This window comes from Lipotes vexillifer, unplaced genomic scaffold (genome assembly GCF_000442215.2).
Source record: "Lipotes vexillifer unplaced genomic scaffold, Lipotes_vexillifer_v1.1 scaffold371, whole genome shotgun sequence".
In the NCBI taxonomy this organism is placed as follows: domain Eukaryota; kingdom Metazoa; phylum Chordata; class Mammalia; order Artiodactyla; family Lipotidae; genus Lipotes; species Lipotes vexillifer.
The window spans coordinates 1,192,361-1,208,066 of NW_006786304.1; the positions used below are offsets into that span (position 1 = coordinate 1,192,361).

The following is a 15,706-nucleotide window of genomic DNA, read 5'->3' on the forward strand; positions in this document are numbered from 1 at the left end:
TCTTTCCCTTTGGATTTCTCTGTCACCCCATCTTGCCCCAATCTGAGTCGCTCTGGTTTTCCATCTGTGTCATTCTTTATGTGTCTCTCATTCTGTTTCTGACTTTCCCGTCTCTTGTTCCCTTAGGCTCCATTCCCATCGGCTTCTCTCTGTCTCCTCCTGCTCTGCTTTCTGCTCTGTCTGTCTGGTTCCGTTTGGACATCCCCCATCTCTGTTCTCTTAGCCTCCCAGCCAGTCTGTCTGTCTTGGCTTTTTCCTCTTCCTCCCCTCCTCTTCCTTTCCCTTTCTGTCTTCCCATCTCTCTCCCCATCTTTTCCTTTTCCCCCACTTCTCTTATTCTCACATTTTTCTCTGTCTTCCTCTCCCAACTCTCTCTGTTCAGTCACCCATTCAACCAGTAGTTGGTAGCGCCCCTCAATGGGCTCATTCTTTGCCGGCATTGCCCCTCATTTCTTTCTGCCCCTGCTTGCCCATCTCTCCCTTTATGTTTCTCTTTTTCTCCTAAGTCTCAGCTCCCTCGTGTTTTTTTCTTCCCCTCTCTCCAAAATCAGCCCCTTTTCTGCCTCTCCTCCAGCTCTATCTCCCTTCTTTCAATCATAAATTTTTCCAGGCCCCTCCACTCTCTATAATCTCCCTCAATATCTCTCACCCCTTCATATATCCCTCCCAAGACCTATGTCTGAGTTTTGACATCTAGGAATCCAGGGAAGGCCCCCTGAACTGCATCTCTGGTCCAGCACTGGTTCTAGTTCATCCTTAATCCCTTTGGATTTTTTAGGTCAAACACCAGAGCTGGAGCCGAGGGTCAGGACAAATTCATATTCTCTCTCTCTCTCTCTCTCTCTCTCTCTGTGTCTCTTTCTCTCTCTCTCTCCTCCCTCCACCCCCCTGCCTCCCATCTAACTAAGCAGCTTTGGCAAGAGGTTTAGAGAACAGTCCAGGGAACGTGGCACAACCCCCTTTTCTCTTCCTCCCTGGCCCAGTTTTCCCCCTCACTCCCCTAGCCCACAAGATACGGATGAGACCTCTGCTTGGGACTTTCATCCAAGGACACTTGTTTCCTTGCCCCTGGATCACATTCTGTGACATAACACATGTCATTCCCTCTCAACTCAGTGACACATCCCACTGGCCAGGCAGCCTAGAACCCCAGAGGATGGGACAGTCATTGCCTCTCTCCTGGGCCAAACACTGTTCAAACAAGCAACGTGAGCCAGCGTCTCTCCCCAGCCCCTGGATGTGCAGCCAGCCCCGCTCCCCACCCCCAAATTGGAACTTCCAGATCATACAGCATATACTAGCTCCTGGCTCAGAGATGCAGGACACAGCTCCCTACATCCTGGTCCTGTCCCTAGGACTTCCCAAGACCCACAGGAACGTAAGAAGTGGAGATGCTACTGCTCAAGCATGTGTTCCTCTGCTCCTGGCTGATACCTTTCATTCATTCACTCAACATATATTCTCTGAGCATCTTCTCTATGCCAGCACCATACCGGACCGAGATGGGGACACAAGCAGTGACTGAGACACCCCAGCCTAGCCCTCCCGGATCTCACATCCCAGTGGGGGAGATAAACCGAACACCATTGATGACCTAGAGTGGTCAGAGCTGGGACAGGGAAACCCAGAGGATGGAGGGAGCCCAGACAGGGCACCCGACCCAGCCTGAGGAGATCAGGAAGGGCTTCCTGGAGGAGGAGGCCAGAATAATAAGAGTGAGCTAGGTAAGCAGCAGTGAAGGGTGCTCCAGGGAGATGAAAGAGCATGTTCAAAGGCTGGGGGTGGGGGTTAGTTTGTTCAGTGTGGCTGGTGAAAGGACCGGTGAAAACTGATAATAGAGAAATTGAAAGGGTCCTCTGGGCCTAGTTGGTTCTGTCTCTCTCTCTCTCTCTCTCTCTCTCTCTCTCACATACACACACACACACACACACACACACACACACACACACTGATGTGTCTACTCCATGAAACAAAAACCTACCTGGTCTTTACCCAAAGGGAGGGGTAGAACACACAAAGGGTGTCCCCTCCTTGATACAGAAACCCCAAGCCCCAGATTCAATCCTTCCCGGTCATACATGGAGAAACTTAGACCCAGAGGAGGCAGGTACCTGCCCAAAGCCACACAGTCTTCTGGGTAGTTCACCAGACATTCTAGTGATTCTAAAACTCCTCCTGATTTTGAGGAGCCGCCCGAAGCCCTGGACCCTAGCCCCAGAAGAAAAACGGACACATACACTTTTAAATTTTTTTTATTGATTTATAACATCTCTGCAGCCAAGTGCAAAATCTTAAGTGACTACTTAATAAATTCATACATACTCTTCTTTACCATCAAGAATAGAAAAGCAGAATTGCAATCATTGTATGCCTCTCCCCACCACACACACACACTCACACACACACACACACACACACTCCACCCACCCCACATCTAGCACAGGATGGCTCAATGGTTAAAAGCCCAGACTCTGAAGCCAGACACCTGGGTTCAAAACCCTGATCTTTCACTACTGGCTGAGTGAACTTGGACAAATCCCAGACCTCTGTGCCTTAGTGTCCTTAGCAGTAAATGAAGAATAATAATATTGCCTGCCTCATGTATTAAAGTGAACAGATACATGTAAAGTGCTTAGAATGATGCCTGGTGATTGGTGTTATGTAAGCACCAGCTGTTGTTATTAGATATTCTTTCAGGGTTAAACTGAGTCCCCCAAAGCCCCTGTGGACCCTGGTTAAGAACTACAAGTCTGTGAGATCACAGACTCCCTGAGCTGGAAGGAAGCCTCCCAGAGATGGAGAGCTGGGCCACTTCAGTCAAGCTCTCCCTGGGGCCACCCCACCCCCTAGTTCCCACCCTGACCCACACCCTTTCCTATTTACACCCAGACGGAGGCAGCCTGCAAGCTGACTCACGCTTGGCTCAGACCAAGCCATTGTTCTGGGGTGGAGGGGAGTAAGAGTGAGGAGCAGCAGCCCAAAGGAGATGGGGGATGTCAACTACACCGGTGACCCAAGACAGTGACACTCAGACACATGGCGAGACTCGCTTGCCAGGCTGAGAGATGGCAAGCAAGGGGTCAGGGTGGTAATACTAGCGTGCCACACTGGAATGCCCACAGGACACCAGACACTCACCCCCAAGTGTCCCAGACACACAGGCACACGGAGCCTGACGCACACTCAGGACCTTTTACAGACCCAGGGAGTTTACTGGTCCTGCAGAGAGATTCCCACCCAGGAAGAGACACACACACACACACCCCACACACCTAATACGTCCAAATCAGCCAGGCACTCACAGCTTCACCCCGGCCAGGCTTGGTGGAGTTTTCTTTGTCTGGCTGTAATTCAGACACTCAGACACACACACACAAATACATCAGTCCTCCAAACAGTCTTACATACTGACCCCTGGATCCGCCTGTTGGTCTCTTTCTCTTCCTCGTGTTCACACACATCAGTCACAGAGTCTCGCCTGTTTCCTATACACGCACCCTTACACATATATGTGCATTCCACATTCCACTCATCCAAGTAGTCTTTTGAACACCTAGGGGTGTCTGGATATCTCTTTCCCTTACACACACACACACACACACACACACACACACAGAGTCATACAATCTCCAAGTGCTATACATTCATTGTACAGCCTCAATGCCACTTCCTGGGATTCTTTGTTTCTTACTCTCAAACCCTTGGGCACACCCAGCTCAGTCTCACAAATAGTGTACATAACCTCGAACATCACAGCGACACCCAAAGTCTTTCCCCCCACACAAGAGTACACACAAAAGTCTTTACTGGAATCACTGTGTCACACAGTCTGTTTATATCTGTCTCTCCTGCTCTTTCTTTTACACACACACACACACACACATAAAGCTAATTGAGCCAGTCCTGCCCAAGTATACCCATGCACACACACACCACTCACCCAAACAGCCTCACAGATGTACTCACACTGATCAGTCAGTGTTACCCAGAGTCTCTCTCCCATACACATATATCCCAGCATCACCCAGAATTAGTGTCTCTTCTCCCTGCTGCCCGCCTCCAGTACACATAGTAAGGATGCCCAGGTCAGAACCACAGCCAATATCTGGAGAATCGCCAGCAAAGGCACCCACCTCACCCTGCTTTCTCCATCCCCCTGTCTCCACTCTTCCATGAGTTGCCTTTGCCCCACTCTGCTCTCCCCTCTCCACAGCCTTGCCCTCCCCCATCCCTCAGCCCTCCATCTGGTGGGTCCAGGCAGGCACTCAGGCCTCTGCTGTCTCCCCCATCCCCCAGTCCTTCCCCATCCTCTCCAAAAGCCCAGAGGCCGTTGCTGCAGGCTTTCAGGGGTTGCCATGGCAACGGGGCCTCATCCCTAGTCCCCCTGGGGGTGGGCTGAGGACCCAGCCAGCCACACCGATAAGGGGGTTCCAGTTACTGTGGCAACCGTTGCAGGCCTGAGCTCTCGGCTTCTAGAAGGTGGGGAGGGGGGAGTGAGTGAATGGTTGCCAAAGCAACCGAGAGAGCCGGCAAGGACTGGGAAGAGGCAGCTGAGCCCCGTCTCCCTTGCCCAGGGCTGCTGTGGGCATAGCAAAGTACTTAAGCATCATTCTTCCATCCCCTGGGGTTGTTTTAAGGGAGGGAGAGGAAGTGCAGATAATAAAACAGGGATTCCGCTCATTCTCCCAGCTACCCATCATGGTCTGGGAGCCCACGCCAGCTTGCCCAGGCCTACCAAGTGACCTGGGGCCAGTGAGGTCCACACTCTGGACCTCAGTCTTCTCCGTCCATTAAATGGGGCCTGTCTCTCAGGAATGCTCCCCTTCCTGTCTGATGAGTGTGCCCTCTCTCTCCTTTGCTCAACAGGAACCACAGAGCGAGTATGCCTGGTACAGGGCACAGCAGAGGCCTTGAATGCTGTGCACAGCTTTATTGCCGAGAAGGTCCGAGAAATCCCGCAAGCGATGACCAAGCCCGAGGTGGTCAATATCCTTCAACCCCAAACCACAATGAATCCTGACAGAGCCAAGCAGGTTAGCAGGGGCAGAGGCTGAGTCTGTGTAAAGCTGGTGGGGTTTGAGAGAAAACACTTCCTCCACGTCACTGGATTGCGATGGGGGTTCCATGGGATAATGGCTATAAAACATTTACCAGTCAGATACGTGGTAGTGGTTAGTATTATTGTTAGAGAGTCAGCCTAAGGACTCCAGACCTCTTAGAGTGATTTGATTCAGAAAAGAGAGTGAAGGTCTGGGAGAATCTGACCCAGACCCCCTTACTTATTCCTCCTTCCTAGGATTCTCCACATCCTTTTCTCTCTTCCACATCTTCCCATTGTCTCTCAAAACCACCTGCTTCCCACTTCCTGTTCTCACCGGAAGTAACCTCAGTGACACCCCCATCCATAGGCAGAAAATTTTAGAAATAGCCTCCGGTACTCCCTCTCTCCATTAATTACTGAATAGGAGTAGCCACCATTTTGGAGAAAAGGTGTTTCACTGGGTGGGGGCGGGACCCTCTCCTACACAGCCCTCTCAAGGAGGGATGGAAGGAGAAGGGCAGAGCCTCTCTGTTGCCTCAGTTACCTGGAAGCCGTGGTGTAGGGGAGTGGCAAGGAGCTGACCGATCGCTTCCTGGGCCTCTCCCGTTGCCAAGACCGCCATGCACACCGGGCAGGTGGGCTTGCTGCAAAGCCCCTGGCAGCACGGTCCTGACCGCGTAGAGGGCCAAGGAGGAAGAGAGGACGGGGTTGGCTGCAGTAAACTCCCCGTTTTCTCTCCCCTTCTCCGCTCCCGTATACATATGCACACGATGCACAGGGGCAAGATGACCCGGGCAGGCGGACAGGCCACTTGTGAGGGTTCCTTAACGTCTGCCTAAAAGCAAAGACAAGAGAGAGGGCCTCGGTAAAAGGAAGCTGGAATTACCGGGAATTCTTTTTGCCCTGAGGTGGGGGAGACCACGGGTCTGAGTTTCTCTGAGCTCGTGGGGAAAGAGTCGGCAGAAAGCTCTGGAAGAGCTTTGGAGCGGAGCGGTTCCCCCCAAAGACTGCGGGCTTGGGGCTTGGAGCGCGGCTGCTGTCCTTGGTGCTGAAGCATCTCTGCTCCTCGCGCCCTGCCAGGCCTCTCCCAAATCCCTTTCCACCAGCAGGCCACGGCTTACCCACAGTTTACAGGGAGGCGAGGATATTGCCTCTTCCCTCCGCCTTGGTCGTGGCCACTAGGGGCTCAGGGTTCATCAAGAGTTTGAACATGTTGCAGGGAAAATGGGGTCAGCACCATCTGTGCCTGAGCCTCCCTCTCCACCACCTAAGCCACAGGAAGTCTGAAATAGCAGAGTCGAAAGGTTACAGAACCAGGACTTTTTCCTCTGCCTTATTACTCCGGGGCTCCAAAGAATGAGAGAGAGAATGGCTGAAGGCTCAGGCTCTGGAATCAGATGTTGAGTTGAATTTTCCTCTGATACTTCTTGCCTGTGTGACCTTGAGCAGGTGACTTGATTTCTCCTTGTAAAATGAGATTTATTACGGTACCTACTTAAGGGTGGTGGCTAGTGTTCATTAACATTTGAAAAGCACTTATCATGCATGCCTAATGCATAGAAAGTTCTCAAAAAATGTTCGCCGTTGTCGTTATTATGGGACTTTTGAGTCAGGAGGTAGGTCTATTCCCTTTCTGCCTTGGACTTGCTGTGTTGCTCTGTGTCTTTTTCCCTTCTGTATGCCTCAGTTTCCCTTTCTTTACAGTGGGGAAGCTGGGCCGAACCAGGGATTATAAATGGAAATGCCTCCAGGATTCAGAAAGGGAACATAAAGCATTGAGGACCGTGGACTCAACATAGAGATATCATGCCATCCCTAAAGGGGGCAGCTGCTATTCAGCTTCACTTGATTCTTGCCATTTGGGAATGGGCACAGAGTATTACATCTTCCCCATTTTTCCAGAGAAGTCAAAAATATTTTCAATCAATTGATTTTTCAAGGTTGGCTCAGTTTTTAAAACACTGTGTGGCTGTGGGCTGTCTATGGGCTGAGCGTCACCAGTTTGCCACCTCTGGGCTAGACCTGCGATTCTCAGCCCTGGCTGGTATCTGAGTCATCTGGGTAGCTTAAAACACAGACTCCTGAGTCGTGGCCTGGAGCCACTGAATCAGAGTTTCTGGGGAGAAGGCGTGGGGATCTGAACATGGACTCTGGCCTGGGATCAGATCCTGGCTCTACTGGTCACTATCTTTGTGACCTTAGGCAAGTTACTTAACCTCTCTGTGCCTCCGTTTTCCAATCTATGAAGTGTGATAATAACAGTACCTACCTTGTAGGGTTGTTGCTAAAATTAAGTTAGTTACTCTATGAAAGTATTTTAAAACGTGCCTGGCACATGGTAAGCCGTGTTAGCGGCTGCTGCTGTTATCGTTGTTGTTGTTATTATTATTTTTTAATCTCTAGACTTGCAAACCTCTGAGGCAGATGGTCTCTGAGGTCTTTCTGGCTCTAAGACACCTACAATTCTATGGCTCTGTGATTCCAAGATTCTAGACATGTATTATTCTAGCAGTCTACTGTTCTAACATCCAAGATTCCATAGAACTGCATGTGCAGATCTAAGATGCTGTGGTCTTGCGATCTGGGCCTATCATGAAGGCAGCTACTGTTTTCTGAGGGCTTCCCATGTGCCAGGCACTAAGGGATCATTTTAGTCATTGAATATTCTCAATAATTGTATAGAGTAGCTGTGGTTATGTCAATGTCAGAGATGAGGAAACGGAAGCACAAATAGGTGAAGGCATTTGCTTCCACCATTTCTTGGCGAACACAGTTCCTTGGATGAAAAGGTTCCATCCTTCCCCCATTGCTCTGAAATGCTGTATCACATACTAAATACCTCTTTACCCTTAGGCCTGGTTTTGTACATTTTTCTGTTCTATCCCCTTGACTTGTCAGACTTCTTTTTTTCCAATGATTTCTTTAAAATAACAGCTATATTGAGATATAATTCACATACTGTAAAGTTCACCATTTTAAAGTGTGTAATTCAGTGGTTTCAGTATATTCACAAGGCTGTGCATTGATCACCACTATATAATTCTAAAACATTTTCACCACCCCAAAATAAAGCCCCATAGCCATTAACAGTCATTTTCCATTCCCCCAGTGCCTCTGCCCCAGCCCCTTCCCACCATTAATCTACTTTTAGTGTCTATGGATTTCCCTATTCTGAATAGTTTATATAGATTGAATGACATTTCTGTGGTATTTTGAGTCTGGCTTCTTTCCCTTAGCATAATGCCTTCAAGATTCATCCATACTGGGAATTCCCTGGCGGTCCAATGGTTAGGACTCCACGCTTTCACTGCCGAGGGCGCGGGCTCAGTCCCTGGTCAGGGAACTAAGATCCCCACAAGCCACGTGATGTGGCCAAAAGAAAAATTTAAAAAAAGATTCATCCATACTATAGCATATAACAAAACTTCATTCCTTTATATGGCCAAATAATATTTCACTGTATGGATATACCACATTTTGTCTATTCATCAATTGATAGAAATTTGGGGTGTTTCTACTTTTTAGCTATTATGAATAATGCTGCTAATGAACATATGTGTGGATGTATGTTTTCAGTTCTCTTGGGTATATACCTAGGGTGGAATTTGTAGGTCATATGATAAATCTACGTTTAACTTTTTGAAGAACTGCCAGACTGTTTTCCAAAGTGGCTGTACCACAGATGTGGGATTTAAATCCAGATCTGCCCATGGGGATAACAATGACAACAACCATTTCATGTGTACCTACTATGGGCACATATTAGTCGCCTGCTCTCATGACATCCAATGCTTGGCACATAGTAGGTGCTCAGCAAATGTTGCTAGTCTGAATGAATGGGTGATGACATGCCCATGGGGACCAAGCAGAAACATGACTGAGGGGAGGTAGTCTGGTGTAACCTGGCAGAGGTAGGCACTATGTGCCATCTGGAGGACAGCCATACTCAGTTCTGGCTAATTGTGGCCATGCTTGAATTTCAAGCTCATCATTTCATGCATGATCTCTATTAGACCTCATAGTAATCCTAGGGAAGAGGCATGAATATCCCCATTTTATGGAAGAGAAAACTGAGTTTCCAAAATATTAGGTCCCTTGGGGCTTTCCTGGTGGCGCAGTGGTTGAGAGTCCACCTGCCGATGCAGGGGACGCGGGTTCATGCCCCGGTCCGGGAAAAAAAAAGAAAAGAAAAGATTAGGTCTCTTGTCCAGAATCAGCGGTGGAGCCAGGAACTGAACCTGAGCAGGTGCCTCCAGAGTCCAGGGCAGCTTTTCAGGGATTTGTGTGCAACGGACGCAGACTGGTGGTCTGGCTGCTACACAGTGGTTCTTAGACGTTTTGAAGTGGTTACCAACATTTAAAAACTAGGATGCTTTGGGCTTCCCTGGTGGCACAGTGGTTGAGAGTCCACCTGCTGATGCAGGGGACGCGGGTTCGTGCCCCGGTCCGGGGAGATCCCACATGCCGCGGAGTGGCTGGGCCCGTGAGCCATGGCCGCTGAGCCTGCACGTCCAGAGCCTGTGCTCCGCAACGGGAGAGGCCACAACACTGAGAGGCCCGCGTACCGCAAAAAAAAAATAAATAAATAAAATAAAAACTAGGATGCTTCACATTTTACAAGTCAGAATTGCCAGTTAATCTGTAAAACTCATATCAGGCTGAATTTGAATATCACACACACACAGAGACCACCACCACCACCAGGTGAGATGCATCTGGCTGCCTACACCCAGTCCCATTCCTGCTTGGTCCTTTGGGCATTTCATCATCCATTCTTTCATCCATCCATTCATTCACCCACTCTTGGCTGAGTATGTGCCAGGCATTCCTCTAGGCACTGACAACCCAGCAGTAAACAATACAGACACAAATCTCTACCCTTGTGGATCTTAAATTCTTCCCTGGAGAATCAGAAAATAAGTAAATAAATAAAATGTATAGGATGTCAGAGAGTGAAAAGTATTATGAAGAAAAGACAGAGAAAAAGGAAAGGAAGTATTGGGGCCTTTTTTTCTCTTAACTTTTTTTTTTTTTTTTTTGCGGTACGCGGGCCTCTCACTGCTGTGGCCTCTCCCGTTGCGGAGCACAGGCTCCGGACGCGCAGGCTCAGCGGCCATGGCTCACGGGCCTAGCGGCTCTGCGGCATGTGGGATCTTCCCGGACCGGGGCACGAACCCGTGTCCCCTGCATCGGCAGGCGGACTCTCAACCACTGCGCCACCAGGGAGGCCCCCTCTCTTAACTTTTTATTTGGAAAATGTTTAAAGAACGTTACAATGAACTCCCTATACACTGCACTTAGATTCACCAATTGTTAACACATGTTTTATCTCTACACACACACACACACACACACACACACACACACACACACACGTTGGTTTTTTGTTTGTTTTTTTGTTGATCTATTTGAAAATAAATTGTAGATCTCATGACTCTTCACCTCTAAATACTTCAGTGTATATCTCCCAAGAACAAGGACAGTCTCCTATGTTATTATATTACTATTATCACACCTATAAAAATTAACACTGAATTCATAATATTATTCAATAAAAAGTCCATATTCAGATTACCCCAGAATATCTTTTATATCTATAAAGTATTTTTATTAAAGATTCAGTTAATGTTCATGCGTTGCATTTGGTTGTTATACCTCCTTAATCTCTTTAAATCTAGCATAGCCTAGGATATATTTTTGAAGGTAGAGCCAACAGAATTGCTGAGTGGATGCTGAGTGTAAAGGAAAGAGAGGACTTCTAACGGTTGGGACTGAGTAGTGGAAGGATGCATTTCCATGTGCTGAAATGAGGAACACCATGGCAGAAACACATTTGACAAGGAAGATGAGATTTTAAGTTTGAGGTGTCCACTCAACATCATACTAGAGATGTGAGGTTAGCAGTTATGAGTCTGGAAGTATCCATGCTGGAGATGTAAAATAAACACAAACAAGCTTTGATAATCAGGTGGTCAGGGAAGGCCCTTCTGGGGAGGTGCATTTGTGCAATGAATGAAGAGAGGGGCGAGCCGTCTTTTCTGGGGAAAAGCATTCCAGGTGAGGGAACAGCAGGTGCAAAGTCCCTGAGTCTGGGCAGAGCTTGGCAAGTTGGAGGAACAGCAGGGAGTCTGGTGTGTCTGCAGTGGAGTCAGCAAGAGGGAGGTAAGAGTGAAGTCAGAGAGATCAACAGGGAACAGAGCATGTCAGAGCAGTGGTTCTCAGCCCTGTTTGCCTGTTTGAAGGGAACCAATGTCCCCTTTCTCCTACAAATATTTTCCTATGCCCACTTTACTCTCTGAAATTATATATATAATATGTCTATTTGTATAAATAAAAAACATATCTGGGGCTTCCCTGGTGGCACAGTAGTTAAGAATCCGCCTGCCAATGCAGGGGACACGGGTTTGATCCCTGGTCTGGGAAGATCCCACATGCAGCAGAGCAACTAAGCCTGTGTGCCACAACTACTGAGCCTGCGCTCTAGAGCTCATAAGCCACAACTACTGAAGCCTGCGTGCCACAACTACTGAAGCCCACGTGCCTAGAGCCTGTGCTCCACAACAAGAGAAGCCGCCGCAATGAGAAGCCCACACATCGCAAGGAAGAGTAAAGAAAGCCCACGCGCAGCAACGAAGACCCAACGCAGACATAAATAAATAAATAAATAAATGAAAATAAATTTATTTTTTTAAAAATCCATAAGATTTTTAAAAATTTATTTACATTTATTTATTTATTTTTGGCTGCGTTGGGTCTTCGTTGCTGCGCGGGCTTTCTCTAGTTGCGGCGAGCGGGGGCTTCTCATTGGGGAGCACGGGCTCTAGGTGCGTGGGCTTCAGTAGTTGTGGCACGCGGGCTCGGTAGTTGTGGCATGCGGGCTCAGTAGTTGTGGCATGCAGGCTCAGTAGTTGTGGCTCGTGGGCTCTAGAGCTCAGGCTCAGTAGTTGTGGCGCACAGGCTTAGTTGCTCCGTGGCATGTGGGATCGTCCCGGACCAGGGCTCGAACCTGTTGTCCCCTGCATTGGCAGGCGGATTCTTAACCACTGCACCACCAGGGAAGCCCTATAAGATTTTTAACAATTTTATTGAGATATAATTCACATAAATACATTTGACCCATTTAAAGTGTGCAGTTCAACGGCTTTATTATATTCGGAGTCCGGCATCCATCACCACAATCAATTTTAGAATATTTCATTTCCTCAAAAGGAAACCTTGATCCCCTTAGCTATCACCCCTCAATCCTCCCAGCTCTCCCCATCCCAGCCCTAAGCCACCACTAATCTACTTTGTCTCTATAGATTTGCCTATTCTGAACATTCATAGAAAAGGAATTATACAATATGTGCTCTGTTGTGCCTTACTTCATTCATGCAGCATAATATTTTCCAGGCTCATCCATGTTGTAGCATGCATCAATCCTTCATTTCATTTAAATTGATTGCCAAATATTATTCCATTGTACGGATGTACATTTTCTATATCCCATAAGACTTTCAAATAAAGGAGAGATGAAAGGAAGGTTATTTGTTATAAAATAAGGTGAATTTTTAATATGTAAATACTCAGCCAGGGCCACAGTAGAATAAATAATGAAACAGTCAGCTGCTCACACCTAACATGGCCTGAGTGAGACAGAGCATAGTATTGGAGACTTAAATGATACAGGCATTACCACTGATGTCATGGTTTGCTTTTTTTTAATGGAAGTATAGTTGATTTACAGTGTTGTGTTAATTTCTGCTGTACAGCAAAGTGATTCAGTTATGCATATATATACATTCCCTTTTATATTCTTTTCCATTATGGTTTATGACAGGATATTGAATATAGTTCCCTGTGCTATACAGGAGGACCTTTTTGTTTATCCATTCTATATATAATAGCTTGCATGATGTCATGGTTTTCTAAAATGATGAACGACTCTTGGTAAAATTCAGAACAAAATAAAGTACAATCTTCCCTTGGTTTACCAATAGTTACATCCGTGGAAATTTCAGTAGATCTTAAAACCGTGCAAAAGAAAAAAGTACTTGGTATTTACATGTATCATGGGGCTCAGTTCTGGCTGCGAGATTTATAAACAGACTTCTCACCAACATGAATGTCCAGGGGGACATTCAAAAGTCGTACAGTTCCTCATTGTGAGGAACTGACTCACATTACGGGGTGCAAACATTCCTGACCCTGCCCACTGAATGCCCACATCTGTCCCCAGTTATTGCAGACAACCAAAACCACTCCCACAATTTTCCTAACACCCCCAGGGTCTGGCTTGGGGGTGGAAAGGAGAGGCAGAGATGAAGCTTCAGAGGGTAGAATCCACAGGTCTGAGGGGACGTGAGAAGGATTGAGAAGGAGGAATTTGTGTGTAAAAATGCCCTTGGAGATGTGAAAGGAGACGTTTGGTTTTGAAGTATCCCCACTGGACTCAGGATTGATACGGGGGCTTCCCTGGTGGCGCAGTGGTTAAGAATCCGCCTGCCAATGCAGGGGACATGGGTTCGAGCCCTGGTCCAGGAAGATCCCACATTCCACAGAACAGCTAAGCCCGTGCACCACAACTACTGAGCCTGCGCTCTACAGTCTGCATGCCACAACTACTGCGCCCACGTGCCACAACTACTGAAGCCCGCGCACCTAGAGCCCGTGCTCCGCAACAAGAGAAGTCACGGCAATGAGAAGCCCACGCACCACAACGAAGAGTAGCCCCCGCTCGCCGCAACTAAAAGAAAGTCCGCGCACAGCGACGAGGACGCAAAGCAGCCAAAAATAAAAACTAAATAAATTTATTAAAAAATGATCCGATTTGTAGCTGCAAAGGATGGGCTGCTCTACAACTGAGAAGGGGGACCCTCATATGTAAGTGACCAATTTTCTCCATCTTCTCTGATGTAAGCTTTTTTTATCATCATTTTGCAGATAAGACAACTATATTAGATTGCTAGAGCTGTCATAACAATGTACCACGAACTGGGTGGCTTAAACAACAGAAACTCATTTTCTCACAATTCTGGAGGCTAGAAATCTGAACTCAAGGCATCGGCAGTGCTGGTTTCTTCTGAGGCCTCTGTCCTTGGCTTGTAGATAGCCATTGTCTCTCTGTCTTTTTTTTTTGCGGGGCGGGGGGCCCGCGCCGCACAGCTTGCGAGATCTCAATTCCCTGACCAGCGATTGAACCTGGGCCACGGCAGTGAAAGCCTGGAATCCTAACCACTAGGCCACCAGGGAGCTCCCCCTCTCTGTCTTCACATGGTCCTCCCCCGCTGTGTATGTCTGTGTCCTAATCTCCTCTTCTTATAAGGACACCAACCATATTGGATTAGGGTCCACCCTAATGACCTCACTTAACCTTAAATGCCTCTTTAAAGACCCTATCTCCATATACAATCATATTCTGAGGTATTAGAGGTTATGACTTCAACATGTGAATTGGAGTGGGAGGGGACAGCAATTCAGCTCATAACAACAATGAAGAGCTTAAGCGAGGTGACCATGTCATAGGGTGGAAAGCACAATGGAGCAGGAATCCACGAGGCTGGATTTCAGTTCCTTCGCTGGCTGGGTGACCCTGGGGCAAGTCCCTTCACCTCTTAGGCCTCAAGTGGCTCATCTGCAAAGTGAGACTAATGATGCCTTTTCTGGGGCTGGGAGTCGGAGTACTTAATGATATAGAAGGACATGGGCACCAGTGCAAGATTGGAGAGGGGTCCTGGAGGGCTCCCACTGGGTTAGTCATTCAGCTTCTAGATGCCGGATGGGAGGGAGGTCCCAGATGGAAGGGAGGTCCCAGGGGTCCCAGGAACAGGGTGGCTGAGAGGCTACTAAGGAGAGATGGAGTACTAGCTCCTTTTTTTTAACCAATGAATATGGAAATATTTCAATATTTCTAACCAGTAGAATCATACTGGTGCATATCAAGGGGGCGTGCTGGGCCTGATTTTGGACATTTGAGAGCAGGGGTGGGAAGTGACTTGAGATGGCCAGTCTTAGACTAATGTTGCCTTTCAGTGTCCGATTACCCCCCTAAAGACCCTCCCTCTGGCTCCCCACGCAGGCCAAGCTGATCGTCCCCAACAGCACAGCGGGCCTGATCATCGGCAAGGGGGGCGCGACAGTGAAAGCCGTGATGGAACAGTCGGGTGCTTGGGTGCAGCTGTCCCAGAAGCCGGAGGGCATCAACCTGCAGGAGCGCGTGGTGACGGTCAGCGGCGAACCGGAGCAGGTGCACAAGGCCGTGAGCGCCATCGTGCAGAAGGTACAGGAAGATCCCCAGAGCAGCAGCTGCCTGAATATCAGCTACGCCAACGTGGCTGGCCCTGGAAGTTGGCGGCTGAGAGCGCCAAGGAGCTGGTGGAGATTGCGGTGCCTGAGAACCTGGTGGGAGCCATCCTGGGCAAGGGGGGCAAGACGTTGGTGGAGTACCAGGAGCTGACAGGCGCCCGCATCCAGATCTCCAAGAAGGGAGAGTTCCTGCCAGGCACGCGGAACCGGCGGGTCACCATCACCGGCAGCCCCGCGGCCACGCAAGCCGCTCAATACCTCATCAGCCAGCGGGTCACCTACGAGCAGGGAGTGAGGGCCTCAAACCCGCAGAAAGTGGGATGAGGCCTGTGGTGTGTGCTCCCACCCGGCTCCCTGTCCCTCTTTTTCCTCCCCTCCCCC

The 15,706-nt window shown here is 48.5% G+C and overlaps 1 protein-coding gene across 1 annotated transcript in view; it reads left to right on the forward strand.

Annotated features, from left to right (window-relative positions):
• NOVA2 (NOVA alternative splicing regulator 2) overlaps nt 1-15,649 on the forward strand; it is a 25,486-nt gene extending 9,837 nt beyond the window's left edge. Inside the window, 3 exon segments of the mRNA XM_007458503.1 lie at nt 4,867-5,033; nt 15,099-15,362; nt 15,365-15,649. Coding sequence (XP_007458565.1) covers nt 4,867-5,033; nt 15,099-15,362; nt 15,365-15,649 — 716 coding nt within the window.
• Nucleotides 15,650-15,706: the final 57 nt, after the last annotated feature.